Below are 17668 nucleotides of genomic sequence, written 5' to 3' on the forward strand. Positions count from 1 at the left end.
AAAATAAATTTATAGTGAAAGTCATTGATTTAGAAGCAAGATTTATTATTAAAAAAAAAAATGGACAAGAGGGTGTGACTTGAACTCTAGACCACAAAATTAATAAGTTAGGCTCTTACCATTTGAATTGCATATAACTTATATATGTATTTTGTATATTTATCTATCTATTTGACCTAGGTGTGCCCACCACTAGTATAAAATAAAATAAACACAAACCCTAACTCTTGTTATACTTGTTTTCCACAACACTAGCAGCCCTAGCAGCCGTGGGTTTATGAGGGAAAGAGAGGGGTTTTTCAATCATCAAGATTATTGTTGTAGCCAAGGAGAGCTTTGGGTGTGTTGTGCTGTGTGGCCTCCTAGGTTTTCTTCTCTTCTTTCTTTGTTCTTTATAATAATATTTTTATTTAATTCATTGATGGAGAGATTGTAGGTGTATGTATTTTGTGTATATATATATGCTGTTAAGAAATTTGAGGAATTAAATTCATGTATAAAGAATGGGTATTATTCTTAATTCAAAAATTCTGCGCATAATCACGAACTTTAAAAATCAAGAAACCATATCAAACGGATGAATTTTAATCTGAAATTTTAATAGTAGATCAATTACATATTGAATTGCATATCTGATTTTTTTCATAATTTTTGGGAGTCGAAATCCATATAAATTGAGGTATTCAAATCTGTCCAGGAAACCAGTCCGAAACAGTAAATTCGGGAGTGTTGTTCTCTTTGGGTATAAATCCAAAAATTATCAAATTAGTGTCATTAGAACCGGTTACGAGTCTAGTTTCGTACGTTTTTGGCCTTGCATTGATTGCTCTTGTATATTAAGAGAACCGTCAATTTCTTTAAAGTGCTGCAGAAAACAACTTGTTTGCATATAATAAATTGTAGATAATTATTTTGATAAGCAAATCAAGAGAAACCAATTGGGTTCGAAACTCAGGATATATTAGTTGATATCTGGAGGTTTTTGGAATTTTTTGAATAGTGTGGAGTGGGTTTTGTAATTTTCAAAGTTAGCGAATAGGTTGGGAAGACTTGTTTGAAATTCTGTTTTATTTTAAAGTCACAATTAATTAAGTTTTGACCGGAACCCATGTCTTGGGTGATTTTAAACCTTGAAGAACATGAACTTAGGTAATATTTAAGAGTAACGGTGAGTTGGGTTGAGCCGTGTTAGTGCGCTTTAGTTGAGGTTACTTAGTTCCTATTTTTTTTTTGTATTTTTAAATTAGTTGTGACGTGTAGTTTTTATACTTGGTTCAGGGCACTAGTTGGACTTTTACACTTTATTCGAGGATTATATTATTTCGTTTTCAGGTGAGTAGTTTCATGCTACATATTTTTATAAATGTTCCCCTACCCTGAACTATTGAAAAATTAAATTGTTGTTTTAAGACTAAACTGTTTTGATAAATTATTATATTATCAATTGAATCAAATTATTTCTGAAACATGTGTGAACTTGGCATACTGTAAACTATTTGTTTTGGTCTCATATTTATAATGATGAACTACCATGTTTTGCGAAACTGATGTGTATTGATTATTGGGACCATGTGTGTATTTAGTCCAGGAACATTATTCCATTGTGTATGGTGACTCTGGCCACTAGGGAACAGATCCGGGTTGGGCCGTGATGGCTCTAGTGCTCAACGATTGTAAGGAAAAGACCTTTAAAAACAACTAGGTGACCTTCAATCGGATCGTCTTTGAGAAAAGGCCCAGGTGCCACCCTGAGGATGACTCTTAGTTCGGTATTGAATCCAACGGGGCTTATAGCCTTGAGAACTGTGTGGCATATTATTTGTTTTTCTTGGTACCCAGAAAATTATTGGTGTTCATGTTATAATCTGTTTTAAGTGGAAAATGTTGTTTATCATATTCTTGCGAGACATGAGTATTTTAAGTGTTGAATTGTGGAACCTTCTTTTTGAAATAGATTGTATTTACCAAACTGTATGCCAATCTAGTTTCTGTGATATATATCTTATTTTGGAATTGAACCCTGTTTTCAAAACTGTATTTACTATCCATGTTGCTACTCACTGAGCTATCAGCTGACTTAGTTGTTTAGCATTTTCAGGTGTTAGAAGGACTTAGAGTCGACTCATGGCGTAGCGGGGACTCAATTGCATGGACCTCTAGGGCATTTATTTAATTTGTTTTAGGTTGCTTTGTCGAGTTTTGTGCATACATTGTGGTTGGGTTTTATTTAGAATTATTTTATTTTGTGGGCGGTTCGTGTTCCATTTAGTATATATATGTTTTTAGGAAGTTGGTTATGACTTGTTTTTCACTTGTGGTATGTCACTGGATTGAGTGTTGATTTATTTATTTCTGGGCTATCATCACATTTATTCTTTATGGTTTTGGGTTCATGTTTAGGCTTACGTGTGCCTTGGGCTAAGTCCCTGTGGGCCACGGCCGGTCATGCTCGGATTTGGGGTGTGACAAGCCTTTTCCAAAAAGTATATTTTTCTAGATGAATTGCCAAATGGGCAATAAAACTAGGTGAATTTGAGGTAACTTTTCAACTAAAAACTACAATAAAGGCCCAAGTTTTAGTTGACTTTATAGCAGAATTTTCATACGAGCATTAACCATTGAGTTCAGTGGTTGAGTCATTAACCACAAAACTAGGAGGCAAGAAGATACGACCCTCGAAGCTCCAAAACGTCAAAGATCAGAACTTCCAATGGAATTACAAAAGGATTTAGCCCAACCTGACCTTGCCTAGAAACACTAGGCTACTTAGAAGTTGTACATTGGGGACCCAAAGAATTGGAAAATTTTTGTCAATGGCTTATCAAATTTAAAAGGATCAGGAGCAAGAGTAGCTCTTTTTTCCCCAGAAGGCATTCTACATGAACACGTAATTCGCCTTGGGTTCAAAGCCTCGAATAATGAAGCAGAATATAAATCTTTCTTGGCAGGATTGAAGATTGCTAAACTCCTGAACGTCAAAGATATAATTGTGCATTATGATTCCCAACTAGTTGTAAATTAGTTTTGTAGAGAATACTCTTCTAGAGACGAAAGGATGCGGGTTTATCTAGGTAAGGTTCAAAATTCAACTAAAGTATTTGAAAACTTCAAGATTATCTAGATAAGGAGGGAGCAGAAACTCGCGTTGATGCCCTGGCCACACTCGCTTCAGTAGTAGAGAAAATTGAGGCCAGAACGATCGCAATTGAGTTTCTACTATACTCCAGCATCACTCTAGAAACAGAACTAGACAATCAATTGGTTCTATGTACTAATCTTGGAACAAGTTGGATGGATCCACTTGTCAAGTATATCAGAGAAGGAATACTTCCAGAGGATAAAAAAGAAGTAAACAAAATCAAAAGAAGAGCACCCAAGTTCTGGATTGCAGAAAAAAGAGTCTTGTACAGAAAGTCCTTTATTGGACCATACTTGTTTTGCGTACACCCAGCTTTAGTGGAAAATGTCCTTTAAGAAATACATGAAGTCATTTGTGGAATGCATATTGGGAGGCGATTCCTAGCAAAACGTGCAATTACTCAAGGCTACTAGTGGCCATTTATGCATAAGGATGGACAAGCTTATGTTAGAAAATGTGACGAGTGTTAGTATTTTTCTCCCTTGATTCATCAACCAACGACGGATCTGCAACCCTTGACCAACCCATGGCCTTTTGCTTAGTGGGTATAGACCTAATTGGACCACTTCCCAAAGGCAGAGGGGGCAAGAAATTATTGCTAGTGGCAACATATTATTTCACTAAATAAGTAAAAGCGGAGCCATTGATCACTATCAATGACAAGGACAAAAAGAATTTTGCCTAGCACATCGTCACAACGAGGTTTGGTATCCCTCACACTTTCGTTCTGACAATGGAAAGTAATTTGATTGCAACTTGTTCAAAAATTATCACTCAGGACAAGGGATTAAGAATTTCTTCTCAACCTCTAGTTATCCCTAGAGCAATGGTCAGACTAAAGCCTCCAACATGATAGTACTAAATGAAATTAAAAAGTATTTGGAAAGCTTTAAGGGAAGATGAGTGGACAAAATGCCTAATGTGCTTTGGGCAAATTTTACTACCCCTAGAAGAGCAACAAAAGAAACACCATATTCACTGATTTTGGAATAGAAGCTTTGATTCCATTAGAAGTGGGACTACCAACTATAAGATCCAAAGTTTATGAACTTCCCAGAATAAACAAGCCATAGCACGAAGCCTTGATCTCATTGAGAAAAAAAGGGCAGTAGTGTTAGTCCGTTTAGCAAACTACCAAAAGTAAATTGTAAAGGGCTACAACAAAGAAGTCAAGCCCAGGGAATTTGGTGCTCAAAAAAGTTCTAGGTATCCAGAAGAAGCCAATCGATGGAAAATTGGGCCCTAATTGGGAAGGACCATATAAAGTTACTGCACTTAGGGAAGATATGGAAGGCAAGGCTGTACCTCATATATGGAACGCAACAAACCTCAGAATCTATTTTCATTAAATGTTAGAATTAAATCAATTTGTACATATGCATTCTCATCAATAAAATAAATTCGTTCATTCTATACGTGTGAATGGTTCTATTATTTAAGTATAATTTCTAGCAATTGCTTAAGTATCAGTACATGAAACGATCCAGCTACCTTCTCTTATAAAACATTTAGTTTCCACACCCAAGAATAAACTCTTAGACCTGGAAAAGCAAGACAATCCTACTTAGGATTGTAGCCATGTTCTTATGCTTGGTTAAATTCTTTAATTTTTTTGAAGTATAAGCAAGTTTGACAATGCTGCTCAGGATTGTAGCCCTGTTCTTATACTTGGTTAAATTCTTTAATATTTCTAATGCCTCGTTTGGCAAGTGAATTTTTTAGCTAAAAAGTTAAAAAGTCACTAAAAAAATCAAAAAGCCAACAACCCATACCAAAAAAATCAAAGATTTCCTTTTCTCTCTACTTTTTGCACATCTTTTCGTAAAAAGCCAAAAAGTCATCCCAAACATACTAGTTTTTTTTTTACATCACATTTTAACTAAAAAAATTAAAAAGTTACTAAAAAAGCCTATTCCCAAACGAGGCCTAAGTATAAGAAATTCTTATACTTGGCCAAATTTCTCTAAACGTTCTGAGTGTAAGAAAGTGTTAGTTGAATTAAAAAGAAAAAACAGTACCTTGAGTACTTTGTAAAAGCAACCAAGCTAGGGGGCAAGAGGATGTTATACACTTAATCCTGCTAAGAACATTCAAACTTTTTGTTTCAAAGACCAATTGCATGAAAAGATTGTAGGGGAAATTACCATGTAGTCCTATGTAGGGGATCTATTTCCCTTCTAATCCCAATTTATTTTTAATAGATCAATAGGTCCACAGTTTTTTAAGTTTTATACCCAGAGGTCCCGTTTTTTATTTTCGTATTTTTAAATGACTGTATTACCCTTTGTTTTGAGATCTATATGTACGTGAAAAATCAAATTTTTGCTCCGTTGAAAAAAAGGAAATCAAATCTTCGTCTCCGCGATCTCGATTTCTCTTCGTTGTGGCGATCTCATTGTGCTGTGTGGTCGATCTCATTGTACTGTGAGGTGGATCTGGTTGTGCGATTTGAATCTCTGTGTACAGGCGATATCTGCGTACGTTGTCTCTCTCTCTCTCTCTAGTGATAGATATATGTATGTGTATATATGTATCTGTCGATACATAGATATACATATATATGTATATATATATATGTCTGTGTGTGTATGTGGTTTGTATTTGTCGATATATATGTATGTATATATAGATAAACAAATTTGCGTGATATGTGGTTTGTGTTTGGCGAATTTTGTTTGTTTGATTTTGATTTTGTTGATTTTGTTTGTCGTATAGTGTAATGTGTTTTGAAGTTGTATTTTGGAATTGTGAATTCTGGTGTTTTGATACTGATATGTTGTAAGTGTATAATTTTGCAGTTTGGAATTGTAAATTGTGCACTGTTGGTATTGATATGTTGTAACTGCATAATTTTGCAGTTTGGAATCTGTGAACAATTGTTTGTTGGTTTGTGATTTTGTAGTATGGAGCGGTGTTTCATGTTAATGTGCAAATACAGTAATTGTTGTGCTGCTATTAAGATTAGTGGCGGATATAGTTATGATGAAGTTGTTGAGAAAATACGTGCGAAGTTCAAGGAGTTGAGTGTTGGTAACTTTTGTTTGTTTTTCTCTGTTCCTGGATATTCTAATTGTATTGTTGAATGTGATGATGATTTGGGGAATATGCTGTCAATGGTAGGTGGTAGTGGTTGTCATGTTGTTGATGTTATTGTGGGGGATAAGAGAGTTGTGGAGGTTGATGATGGTAATTCTTGTAGGATTGATTCTGTAACTTGTGAGAGTTCTTTTGTGAATGATTGTGATGATGTTGGTGGTTTGTTGCGTAGTTTTTATCCAAAACCAGAGAGAGTTTTGTTGTCTGCTAGTTAGAAGGGGATTATACATAGTGTTGGTCAAGAATTTGAAGGTGGAGTGCCGGGGTTCCGCATTGCATTGGCTAAGTATGCAGTTCAGTGTGGTTTTGTAGTGAATTATTTGAAGAACGATGCAACAAGAGTAACCGCTGAATGTATGATGAAGTCGTCTACGGGTTGTAAATGGTTTGTGCATGGAAGGGTGTTGATGGATTCTGGTGTTTTTTTTTATAATGAAGTTGGATAATGTGCATACTTGTGGGGTTGTTGCTCGTAGATCTTGTAGCAAAATGGTTGGTTCTAGACTTGTGTCTGATATTGTGCAAAATGATATTAGTGATAATCCGTTGACTCGTCCTATTGAAGTTAAAAAAAAGTTGAAGAAGCAATATGGTATAGATGTTTCTTATCAGGTTGCATGGTTAGGAGTTGATAAGGCAAGAGGTGGGTTGTTTGGTGATTTTGCAACTTCTTTTGACCAGCTTCGATGGTACCTTGAGACAGCTATGGGAACGAATCCGGGAAGTGTGTTTGAATTAGATGTGGATGAAAGTAGTGGCTGTTTTCGGAGGTTGTTTGTGGTATTTCATGGATGTTTGTATGGCTTTCAATTTTGTCGTCCGTTGTTGTTTGTTGATGGTACATTTTTGAAGGGGCGTTACAAGGGGCATTTGCTTGCAGCAACATCAAAGGATGGTAATCAAGGTATGTATTTATTTGCAGTTAGTATTGGTTTAGTTTGTCAGTGTGTTATTGTATTGTGAGTCTGCTAATTTTTACAGTTTCATGTGGTTTTGTTTGCAGGTTTGTTTCCTTTGGCTTTTGCGATTGTTGATGCTGAAAATCAAGATAATTGGATGTGGTTCTTAAGTCAGTTGTTGAAGGCTGTTGGTTCAGGCCGGAGATTGACTTTTGTGTCGGACCGTCAACATGGATTGCTAGACGCTCTTTCAGTGGTTTTCCCCAATGCACATCATGCTTATTGCTTGAATCATTTGAAGAGAAATTTGATTGACAAATTGGTGGGACTTCGTACTAACTATAAGCTGTGTTTGATGAAAATATTAGTTAAATGTGCTTATGCGCCAACGGTTGCTTCTTTCCAACATTATATGGAGAAATTGAGGCGTATTGCTGGGAATGGTAGAGTTGATAGTATGTTGGATGGTTTGCAAAATGATAAGTGGGCCAATGCATTTTTTAGAGGGAAACGATATGGTGAGATGTCATCTAATGCTGCTGAGTCTTACAATAATTGGATTGGTGGGGCCCGTGAGTTGCCTATTACTTGTATGGTTGATATGATTAGGGTTCAAATCATGACTCAATTGTCGGATAGAAGAGCTGAATCTAGAAGATGGACTACGAAATTGTGTCCAGTTATGGAAAAGAAGTTGGTGGACTCTTTGGAGCTAGCTAAGTCTTGGGATGTGATTGTTGCTAGTGATACTGTGCTTGGGGTTCATTCTTCTATTTCTTTTTATGTTGATATTGGTAGACAGACTTGTTCTTGCCATGAATGGCAATTGAATGGTTTTCCTTGTTGTCATGCTGTGCATGCTTTGCGTAGTAGTGGTAGAGATGTGTATGGTTTCATTGATCCTTTTTTTCATGTAGATTGTTTTAGAGAGTCATACAAGGAATCTGTTTATCCAGTGCCTTCAAGTGAGAGATTTGACTTTGATGGTGCCAGTAGTTCGGTTATCAAACCTCCTATAACGAAGAAGCAGCCCGGGCGGAACAAGAAGAAGAGGATACCTTCTAGGGGTGAGAATGTGAAGCAAATCAAGTGTGGGAGGTGCTTGAAATATGGGAATCACAATAAGAAGACGTGTAAGGCTGCTATTTGAGGCCACAATCTATTCTTTTGGATTTGTATTTGAATTTGAGGAATTATGATAATAAAAAATGTGATACTTGGTATTATGGAAGTAATGAATAAAGTTGGTTGAATTGTTTTTTGTTTGTTGATGTGTTTTTTACTTATTGAAGTTGTTTTATAACAGTCTGGTTTTGTTTTTTATTTTTATGGAATGCAGAGAAGGTTGTTGAAAATTTCTTATTGAAATAGTATAATATGGAAATGCAGTTCATATTTCATAGCGAGAAAACTGTATAATTTTGCAGTTTTAAGAATTATTAGAAACAACCTGATGAAACCGCATAATTTTGCAGTTTTAAAAATTATTAGAAACAAGCTGATGAAACTGCAAAATTTTGCAGTTTGAAGAAATATTAGAAACAACCTTTACTGTATGAAAATATATGCAACCACAAACAAGTAGACAAACAATCAGAAGAAGAACCACAATAATAATAAGAAGAAGAAGAGCAACAACAACATCAATCATTTTCACCATAACCATAATAACCAGAAAAAGATCATTCCCAAAAGTATATAAAGTACTTGTCACATGTTAAAAAAGAAAAATAAAAAAAAAATAAAAAAAAGGTTCAAAGATATGTTCCCTTGAATATTTCTATTGTCAAGAAGTTTGTTCATTGTTTCTATGGTTTGGTATGTTTTGTCAACATTTGGTAGTGCTCGAGTTTCCAGGATCGGTTCTCATCATTGAGGAATTGATTGATGATTTGTGCTCGAAATTTGACCCACTCAGTTGGACGAAGTTTTTTCTGCACAGGTTACCAGTTGAGATATTGGTTGATAACATTGCAGACGGCAATTGCACAATCATTCCTGCAGTGTTTGAGATGAAGTTAATTAGTTAGGTGAAACTGCAAAATTTAGCATATTGGAAGATTAGTTTATGGATTTTGTATCTTACGAGTGTGGGGTTTGTTGTGGGCATTCCTCAATTGATGCAATTTCTGTCTCGCACTCTTGAGATGAAAACATGTTTCCCTGTTTGCTGAGTAATGCTTTATTCCATCTCAGTTGATGTTGTTGCTACAAAATAGTTAGTGGGTGTTTTTGTTAGATATAGTGATGAGTTGAGATGCTTGTAAAGGAATGGAGCTCAGTATGAAATTTTATTTTAACTTACAATTTGCTTTGCAATTTCAAAGTGCTTGTTGTGGCAATCTTTTGCTGGTCTCAAAGAGTCATAGTGTCTCCATATTCCATCAGCATTGTCAAAGACCACAATTGTCCAATGGTTGTCGTGGTTGATTGGGAAATGGATATATCTGTTTTTCATTGCTTCTGGAAAATGGCTGTCCATCAGTTTTTCTCTCAGTGCTTGATCTTGGTTTTGTAGTGGAGTCTGTAAGTTATATATATGTTTGAAATATGTTATAAAACTATGTAGTAATACATGTTGAGAAAGTAGAAAATTTTGCAGTTGTAAGGTATGTTAAGTTTTGCTTACATTGATGAGTGTTGAGAAAACGTAAGATCTTCCTGTGTATGGATTGCTTGCAAAGACTAGATCGTTTTTCTCAAATTCTTCAATGGTTGGTTGGAGTGCCAATTGCTTTTCTGAGAAGGCATCAATGACCTGAAACATGTTATATATGAGAATGTGTTAGGTTTGTGGAATAGGTTATTGAATATGTACAGAAACTGTAAAATTGTGCAGTTGGAGACCTACATTCCCATATAAGGGTTCCCTGTTGGTCAATCTACATATATCTGAAAAGTATACGCAGTTTTCATCTTCGCTGCCAGACCAGACACAAGCACTTGATTGTGTGTTGTTGATGAGTTGAATTTGGTCTTGGTCTTTTTTGGATAGGCTATGCCAAACCTTGTTTGTTTTGCGGCATGAAATGGCGAGTGGCTTGTTTGGGATTGATTCTTCCTGGAAATCATCATCACTTTCCAATACCTGAAGTTTTGTCTTATTTTGATTGGCATGCTCTTTTGGGTTTGTTTCAGCAGCAACTGCTTTCTCTTGGCCAATATGTTCTTGCATCTTTTCTTTCTGCTGTTGTTTTGCTTCATGAGCACCCTCTTTTTTGTTGTCATTCTTCTTCTCTTTTTCGTCATCGGTACCCTGTGTTGGTTTGGGTACATCAGCAGCAGTTTGTGTCTTGTTTCTTGCATCTTCTTTGGGTTTGGTCATTGGTTGGTATTCAAAATCTGGGTCATGTGCTTGTTTTCTTGATTTTTGTTTGATTCTCTTGACCATGGATCTTTGTTGGGGACTGCCAGTTTTTTTGGTGGACATTTCCTTCAATTGATCTTCTTTTTTACGCAATTCAGCCATGAATTTTTGTTCCATTTCTTGCATTTGTGCTCTCAAGGCTGATATGAGCTTGTCCTTGTCATCCTCTTTGGTTGGTGTTTGTGGTTGGTCATGACCTATAAAAATGTTGGATTGTGTTTTGGTTAGTTTAATGAAATTTTGCAGTATGCTTTAGTATTAGACAATAGTTTACCTTGTGCATGAAATATGTCAGATTTCTCTTGCAGTTCTTCTTGTTGGTTTGTCAGTTCTTGTTCATTGACTTCTTCGTGTTGGTTTGTTTGTTGTTCTTCTTGTTCTTGTTGTTGGTCTTCTTCTTCATCAAGGTCTTCTTCTTCTTCTTCTTCTTCTTCAGTTTCAGTTTCTTCTTCTTCTTCAGTTTCTTCTTCATCAGTTTTTTCTTCATCAGTCACTTGATTGTTTTCATCATCACTCTTTTCTTCTTGTTCATCACTTTCTGGTTCTTCTTGTGGTTTTTGCTTTTTTTTTTTTTGTTGTTGTTGTTCTTCTTGTTCTAATTGTGATTGTGATTCTGAATGATGTTCTTCTTCGAGAAAGTCATCCTCATCACTGTCTAGAAGTGTTCTTTTTTTTGTTGCTTTTGTTTTCTTTTTTTGCTTATTGTCCTTTTTGTGGTCTTGTTTCTTTGCTGAAGAGTCTGTTGATGTGCTTTGATTGATATGCAATAACTGTATTTCTTGTTCAGTTGGGGTTAAAGCACTTTGGTCAACCTGCATTGGAACAATGTGGCATATATCAATAATACTGTAAATTTGGTCAGTTTCATAAGATGAGTTGTACTGTGAGTAATGTGGGTTAAGTGTCGAAATATGTTTTTTGAAACTGAAAAATGTTACAGTTTCATAACATGAGTGATGTTAAAGAAGTGTGTGCTTTGAAACTGAAAATTTTCACAGTTTCATAATATGATTTGTACTACAATGAATATGAAAGGAGTGTTGAATAGATTTGTGCTAGGATAGTATAGAAGAGTTTGAATACCTTTTCAAAGTGAGCAAGGCTGATGTGTTTCCACTTGGAGTACATTTTGCCAAGGTTCCATTTCATAAACCTTGGGAAGCCTTCTTTGTTGGATGGTCGGAGGAGTTTACTGTGCTCACAGTACCAGTACTGTAAAAAAAAAAAAAAAAAGTTGAAATATGTTAGATAGTTAGAAATAGGTGGATGTCTGATATTTTTGTGGGAAGTAGTTGAGTAATGTGTTTACCAAGAGTAACATGACGCATCCAGTGACATGCCTTGGGTTGTTGTTTGCATTTGCCATTGAATTCATCAGTGTGTCTTTTATTGCCTCAACCCAATTGTACTTCTTGATGTTGTTGAGATTGTCAACATAGTTGAGGAAACTCCAACTGAGTGTATGGCCTGTTGTGGGCATGAGAAGTTTCAAGCACAAGTAAAGGGTGATTACCCTTGCAAGATCTTGACAATCATTGGTTGATTTTCCTTTTTTTGTTTGTTGAAACATTTTGGTCAAAGACTTGCCATCCAATCTCTTGACTGATTTGCATCTTCGTTTGTAAAATGGAAGCTCAAAATCCTTTGGTCTTGCATAGGATTTGGTGGTGATGCTGTCTTCTCCACAGTCGATACCAAAAATGAGCTTGACATCACTGCTTCTGAGTTTCATTTCCTTTTTGCCAAGTACAAATGATCTTTTTCTTTTGTTGTAGAGTGTTGTCATTTCTGCTACAATGGAATTGTAGCATCTGCACCAAGAGGCCTTCAGTTGTGTTGAGGAGAGAGCATTTATAAAGGGCCAAAATGGGGTTTTTTGCAGCTCTGTCTGTTGGGCTTTTGTGAATTTGACCCCCTTCAACAGTTTGATTACCGTTCCGATGTTGGAACGATAATTAAATTGTTGGACTCTTTTTGCAGGGACTGCTGCTTTTTTTTCTTTTGATGCCTTGGTTTTTGTTTTGGGAGTTGATTGGCTTTCTTGGAGCTTTCTTTTTTTGGTTGGAGGAGCTTCTTGGTTTTTTGTTGGCTTTCTTTTGTTTGTTTTTGTTGTGGTTGGAGGTGTGGTTGGTGTTTGTTGGGTGGGTGGGGTTTGTGGTGTAGTTCTTGGGCTTTTTCTTGTAGGTGGTGTGGTTGTTTTGTGGGTTTTTTGGTGGGGTCTGTTGGGTTTGGTTGTTTTTGGGTGTGGTGGTTTGGTTTTTTGTGGATGGGGAGATGGTGGTGGAATTTTAGTGGATACAGGAGATGGACTTTCAAAAGGGGAGATGGTTAAATCCCTGATTGGATTTGTGGGTATACGGGTTTGTTTCTTCCAATATCTTCCAACAGCTATTTCTGAAAAAATGAAAGTGACAGCAGGGTATGAGTAATATAGTGACAAAACTGTATAATTTTGAAGTTTTATATGCAGTTTAATATGAAGTTATATGTATTTTGTTGGTAACAGTTACGAAACTGTATAATTTGACAGTTTGATTTGCACTTTATAATAAGTTAGCTATTTGTTTTGAGTAGTGGTTAAACTGTGTAATTTTGCAGTTTCATTTGCAGTTTGAATAAATTTAGATATGTTACTTGTATAGTGATGAAATGAAACACTATGATGTTGCAGTTTTTATAAGGAAACAGTATGAACAATAGGAACAGCCCATTGTATTTTGTAAAAAGCAACAATAACAACAAGAAGATTAAAAATTCAAAAATAAGAATAAGAGAAGCTAATATTGAACAACAAGAATAAGAATAAGGTGTTGAATGTGTAAAAACAGGGATTTATGTGTAAAAACAGTGTTTAGAATGTTGAAAAACAGGGGACTATATATATATATATATATATTAAAAGAGGGTTTATACATTTGGAAGTATGTAAAATGTGTATATAAGAAATATGAAAGAATGATGTACAAATGTGAATGAAAAATAATGAATAGGTGAAGAGAGATGTTACTTTTTTTCCCCATTTTTGTGAATCGGAAGTCAGGAACTATGAAATCTCTTCAGAGTGGTGATGGTTCTTCGTGTTGTTGAGAGTCGCCGATTGGAGAATATGAACGGCTTGGTGTTGTGTTGAAGATGAACGGTTTGGTTTTGTGGTTAGGGTAGGGTTTCAGAGAGAATGGAGTCGAACGGAGGAGAGATGGAGGATTGAGAAGTCGATTTCGAGCGGCGGAGATGTAACAGTGTACTGATCAGACTGAGATGATTGTGGGTGATGAAGATGAACGGTTACGTTTTCTGGTTAGGGTTAGGGTTTCAGAGGGAATGGAGTTGAACGGAAGAGAGATGGAGGACTGAGGAGTCGATTTCGAGCGGCGGAGACGTGACAGTGTAGTGATCGGACTGAGATGATGGGGACGTGGGAGATGGTTGCGCGCGTGTAAATTGGATGATATATTGTGGGTATTTTCGTCTTATTGTTAATTTGAGGACTTAATGGAGTATTAAATTTGTTTTGGGTCTAAATGGGGTATGATATGTTGGGCTTGGACCTTTGGGTCAGTCGCCCAAGATTGTACCATTCACATCTAAGATTGGGCCTTATAAAACATCTGGCCCAGTCACAAAAAGTGCAGCAAACACAAAAAAAAAAAAAAATTAAAAAAAATTAAAAAAAACAACTGCAACAAAGGAAAAGAAAGAAAATTTTCAAGGAGCAGGGTCTTTAACAATAGCAGGATCGGGAGTAGCAGCAGGCACAGCCTTTGCAGCGTCATCTTGAAGTAGAAGGATTAGGATCTTCAACAGATAGAAGAGTATGAGAAACATGGAGGGAGGTTTCTTTCAAAGATTCAGAACCTCCAGAACCAGCGATCTACTCTGAGGAAGCTGTTGTTTCAGTATCAACATCTACAATTAGATCTTCTTTAGAGGGACCTTCTTTATCTTCTGCAACCTCATCTCCTACTACCTCTTTGGCAGCAGGAACATACTTGGGCCAAGGAAGGAGTGGTTCGGAGTACATGTGGGAGTCATGGGTTATCCTAGCTTTCTCTAGAGCAGCCTTGTACCTATTCATGAACAGATCATCTTGAAGCTTATAAATCCGCTCTAGCTATTTGATTTTGGTGTCTAGAGCATATTTATTCAGAGTTCATGCTCTCTCCTTCCTCACTTCTTCATTTGTAGTAAAAGTAGAGGCCAAACTCTCTTGTGCCTCATCAAGTTCTCCGTAAAGAGTTTGAATCACGTTGTCAGCAACGTCTTTCTCTATCTAAAGCTTCTTGGCCAACTTAATAGTATGGTTCAATTTTTTCTCCAACTCTCCACAAGAGCTTATGGTCTTAACTGCATTCTTGGTCTCAACGTGGGTATCGATCCTTGCGTTCTCAATCCTGGCTGTGCTCTCATGGTAGACTTGAAATGCCTGAAAACAAAATATTAAGTTAAACAATCGAAACAAAAAAATAAAGAGAAAAATGCAAGTAAGGGAAATGTCAAAAGTTACCCTGATGGCACTAGAAAAACCAACCAGATGTAGCATTCCATCATCTAGCTTTTTGAAGGGAGCCATGTCCCTGGGTAGAAGGAACCCTTTGTCGATTTGAAAACCCAATCCTAGGGTTTTCAATAGGCTATCATTGGTTGATACGTAGGTGCCACGGTTGGGCAAAAACATTTAGGGCTTGAAGCAGCCTGTAGGTATATCTGTAGAAGCAACTTGTGAGGATCCTTTAGCTTTTTGACGCTTGGGTGCAAGAATTTGTGGAGGAGAGTTCACTCATGGTAGAAAGTTTTTTGGATTTCACGGATTTAGGGGACTTAAACTTCACAGCAGCAGCAGTTAGACCAGATTAAGAGAAAACTCCACTCCATTTTTATTTCTTTATGGATTAGAGCTTAGTTGACTTCCGCAACCTCTTATTCTTTCTAGAATAAGAGGGCTGGAGCGACGGGCCAAAAAAACAGCCGTTAGATCCTCCACTTTAACTTCAAGTATCTCCATTGTTAAATCAGTGATTGGTTTAGACTTCTTCTCGATTGAAGCAACACTAGTTGAACTTCCCTGTTGATCAGAGGACTCTTCAGGGATTTTTCCCTTGTTAGGCAGATGGGGTTCAGAAGATATGTACCTAAAAAGCTTGGGTGCAGATTTTTAACTTTTGGAAGGGCATAGATCTTCTTCAAGTTGTCAAGAAGCATTTGACGTTGGAACCTAAAAGAAAAGGGAAGATCAAATTAAATAAGTCCAGATTAGAGAAAAAGAAAAGATAGGAGGGGAAAGCTAGACCAGAACCTGCACATCCAAATTTCCTTGAGGCTGGACAGACTTTTAGGGAATCATCATCAAATTCCCAATTTTCAAAAATGGTAACAATATCCTCCTCTGGGTTTTTATTAGTTTTGGGGAGGATGGTGACGAGCTTTTTAGACATTTTCTTGGGCCTAATATAATATTTGAGGTCTTTGACCTCAGCCTTGGCATCGTAGGCAGTAAGAACATAAACAGATAGGATTTTCATCTGTCCTAGTTGAATGCCTTGAGTCCTCTTTAACTCAAAAAGGCCATTGATGGTGCGATATATGTTGACGGAAAGTTGGATTGGAGTAAGGGACCAAGAACTCATATATTCTTGCAGAAGGGGGTTTAGAGGGAATCTCATCCCTCCTTCAACAATGGAATCAAGGGGGAGGCAAGTATAATCAAGACCTCTCTCAAGATCATGAGTGGGCAGTCTCAAGCGGATATGGACATCCTTAGGGGTTCCAAACTGTGAGCGAAAAGGAGAAAGGGCTTCAGGGGACTCAAGGAGTTGGCGATATTTGCCCATGGGTTCAGAAGAAAAAAGAAGCCAAGGAAAATAAGAGGAGAAGAAGGGACTTATAGGCACTGAAAGTGCAGATGTGAGTTCATCGGAGCAGTGAAAGAAAAGCTTGCTTTTCGTGCTCCTTTCGGATATGATTAGCCTTACAGTTCAGACTTTCGTGGTTTTGAATCTGATTTCACAAGTGCAATGTGAAATAGGTAAACACATATGAGTCCAAATCCGGCAAATCTTTTGGAAAATCGATGTTTGAATCAAATGCCAAAAATAGACTGTTTTGCCAAATTTCAAAGTCGTCACCTAAATATTTTTGAAAAATTTAGGAAACCCGTGACTTGTGCCAAAGGCCACGTGTCCGTTATCACCAAAGTGTCTTGGCTCGGGAACTCAGGTATGAGAGGGGAAGGTCGTGAATTGAGCAACCCACTCACCTGATCAAAGATTGGCCTCTACTAATCATGATGTGATTCTTATTTACATTATATGCTCTTGTTCCGGTTATTAGCTATTTTTAATATGTGAGGGCAAACAAGTATAGACTAATTTGCAAAAGCTGAAACACTTTGATTTCATGTTTGTTTGAAAATTGTTTTAAATATGCGTCACTTGAAAAAGGTGAGTTTATATGTACATTAATCAATTCATCCCAATTTTAGCAATTAGCCTTTATCCACCAGCATTTAAACAGGTATATCACTTAAGCATTTAGCCTTAAGAAAAATATGCGCTCAATAGGGCAACAATCACATACATGCGATATGCTAAAATGAAAAGTGCTCACCTAGTACTCCAAAACAAGCCAAACAAAACAAAATAATTAGAAAGCATGCATGCTCCTAAGCAATGCAACGTGACTAATGCAACGCATGCAATCATGCAATTAATAGGCGCGACTACTAGCATGGCATGTGAGTCAATTCAAGGCATGCGATAAAACACGTATTTGAGTAAAAAATTTGAAATTGACGTTGGTTAGTATGATGAGCCGAACCTTAATGCATGTGAGACGAGTGTATGCAAACATGGGAAATGCTAAGGAAACATAATGCTCTATGCTACCATTATAAGCGGATAAATAAAAGCGAGAAAGAAATAGGTTTGGAAGACATAGACAATTATTACATTTTTGCCCTCGTGCAAGAGGGTCCGATTGAGCGCCTAAGTGTCCAGATTAAACTGACTATTACAAATCCGAATGGGTAATTAATTAGCTAAACTAACTACTTATTACAAGTTTGGAATACATAATAAATGAATAGCTAACTATCTAATTGATTACAACGAAGGCATTACGCTAATAATTATTACAACAATGAAATTGCATCAAGAATATTTAATTACAACA

The 17668-nt window shown here is 36.6% G+C and overlaps 1 protein-coding gene across 1 annotated transcript; it reads right to left on the reverse strand.

The window, feature by feature from the left end:
* Window positions 1-8517: 8517 nt before the first annotated feature.
* LOC145790157 (uncharacterized) lies at window positions 8518-9949 on the reverse strand. Its single transcript, XM_082867983.1, has 4 exons — window positions 9764-9949; window positions 9440-9658; window positions 9221-9342; window positions 8518-9132 (listed from the first exon to the last, which is right to left on the reverse strand). Exons 1-4 carry the CDS (start codon window positions 9899-9901, stop codon window positions 9078-9080), a joined length of 534 nt encoding a protein of 177 aa, XP_082724109.1. The 5' UTR covers window positions 9902-9949; the 3' UTR covers window positions 8518-9077.
* Between the last annotated feature and the right edge of the window lie 7719 nt (window positions 9950-17668).

This window comes from Camellia sinensis, chromosome 5 (assembly GCF_055761805.1).
Source record: "Camellia sinensis isolate YWXY chromosome 5, ASM5576180v1, whole genome shotgun sequence".
Taxonomy (NCBI): Eukaryota; Viridiplantae; Streptophyta; class Magnoliopsida; order Ericales; family Theaceae; genus Camellia; species Camellia sinensis.

Bases quoted from the DNA above. Each gene is read 5' to 3' on its own strand.
- LOC145790157 (XM_082867983.1), bottom strand. From the start codon at position 9,901: ATGTTTCAGGTCATTGATGCCTTCTCAGAAAAGCAATTGGCACTCCAA. The intron at 9,659-9,763 runs GTAAGCAAAACT...TATAACTTACAG, and splicing joins TTTTCTCAACACTCATCAAT to ACTCCACTACAAAACCAAGA. The intron at 9,133-9,220 runs GTAAGATACAAA...CAAACACTGCAG, and splicing joins CCACAACAAACCCCACACTC to GAATGATTGTGCAATTGCCG.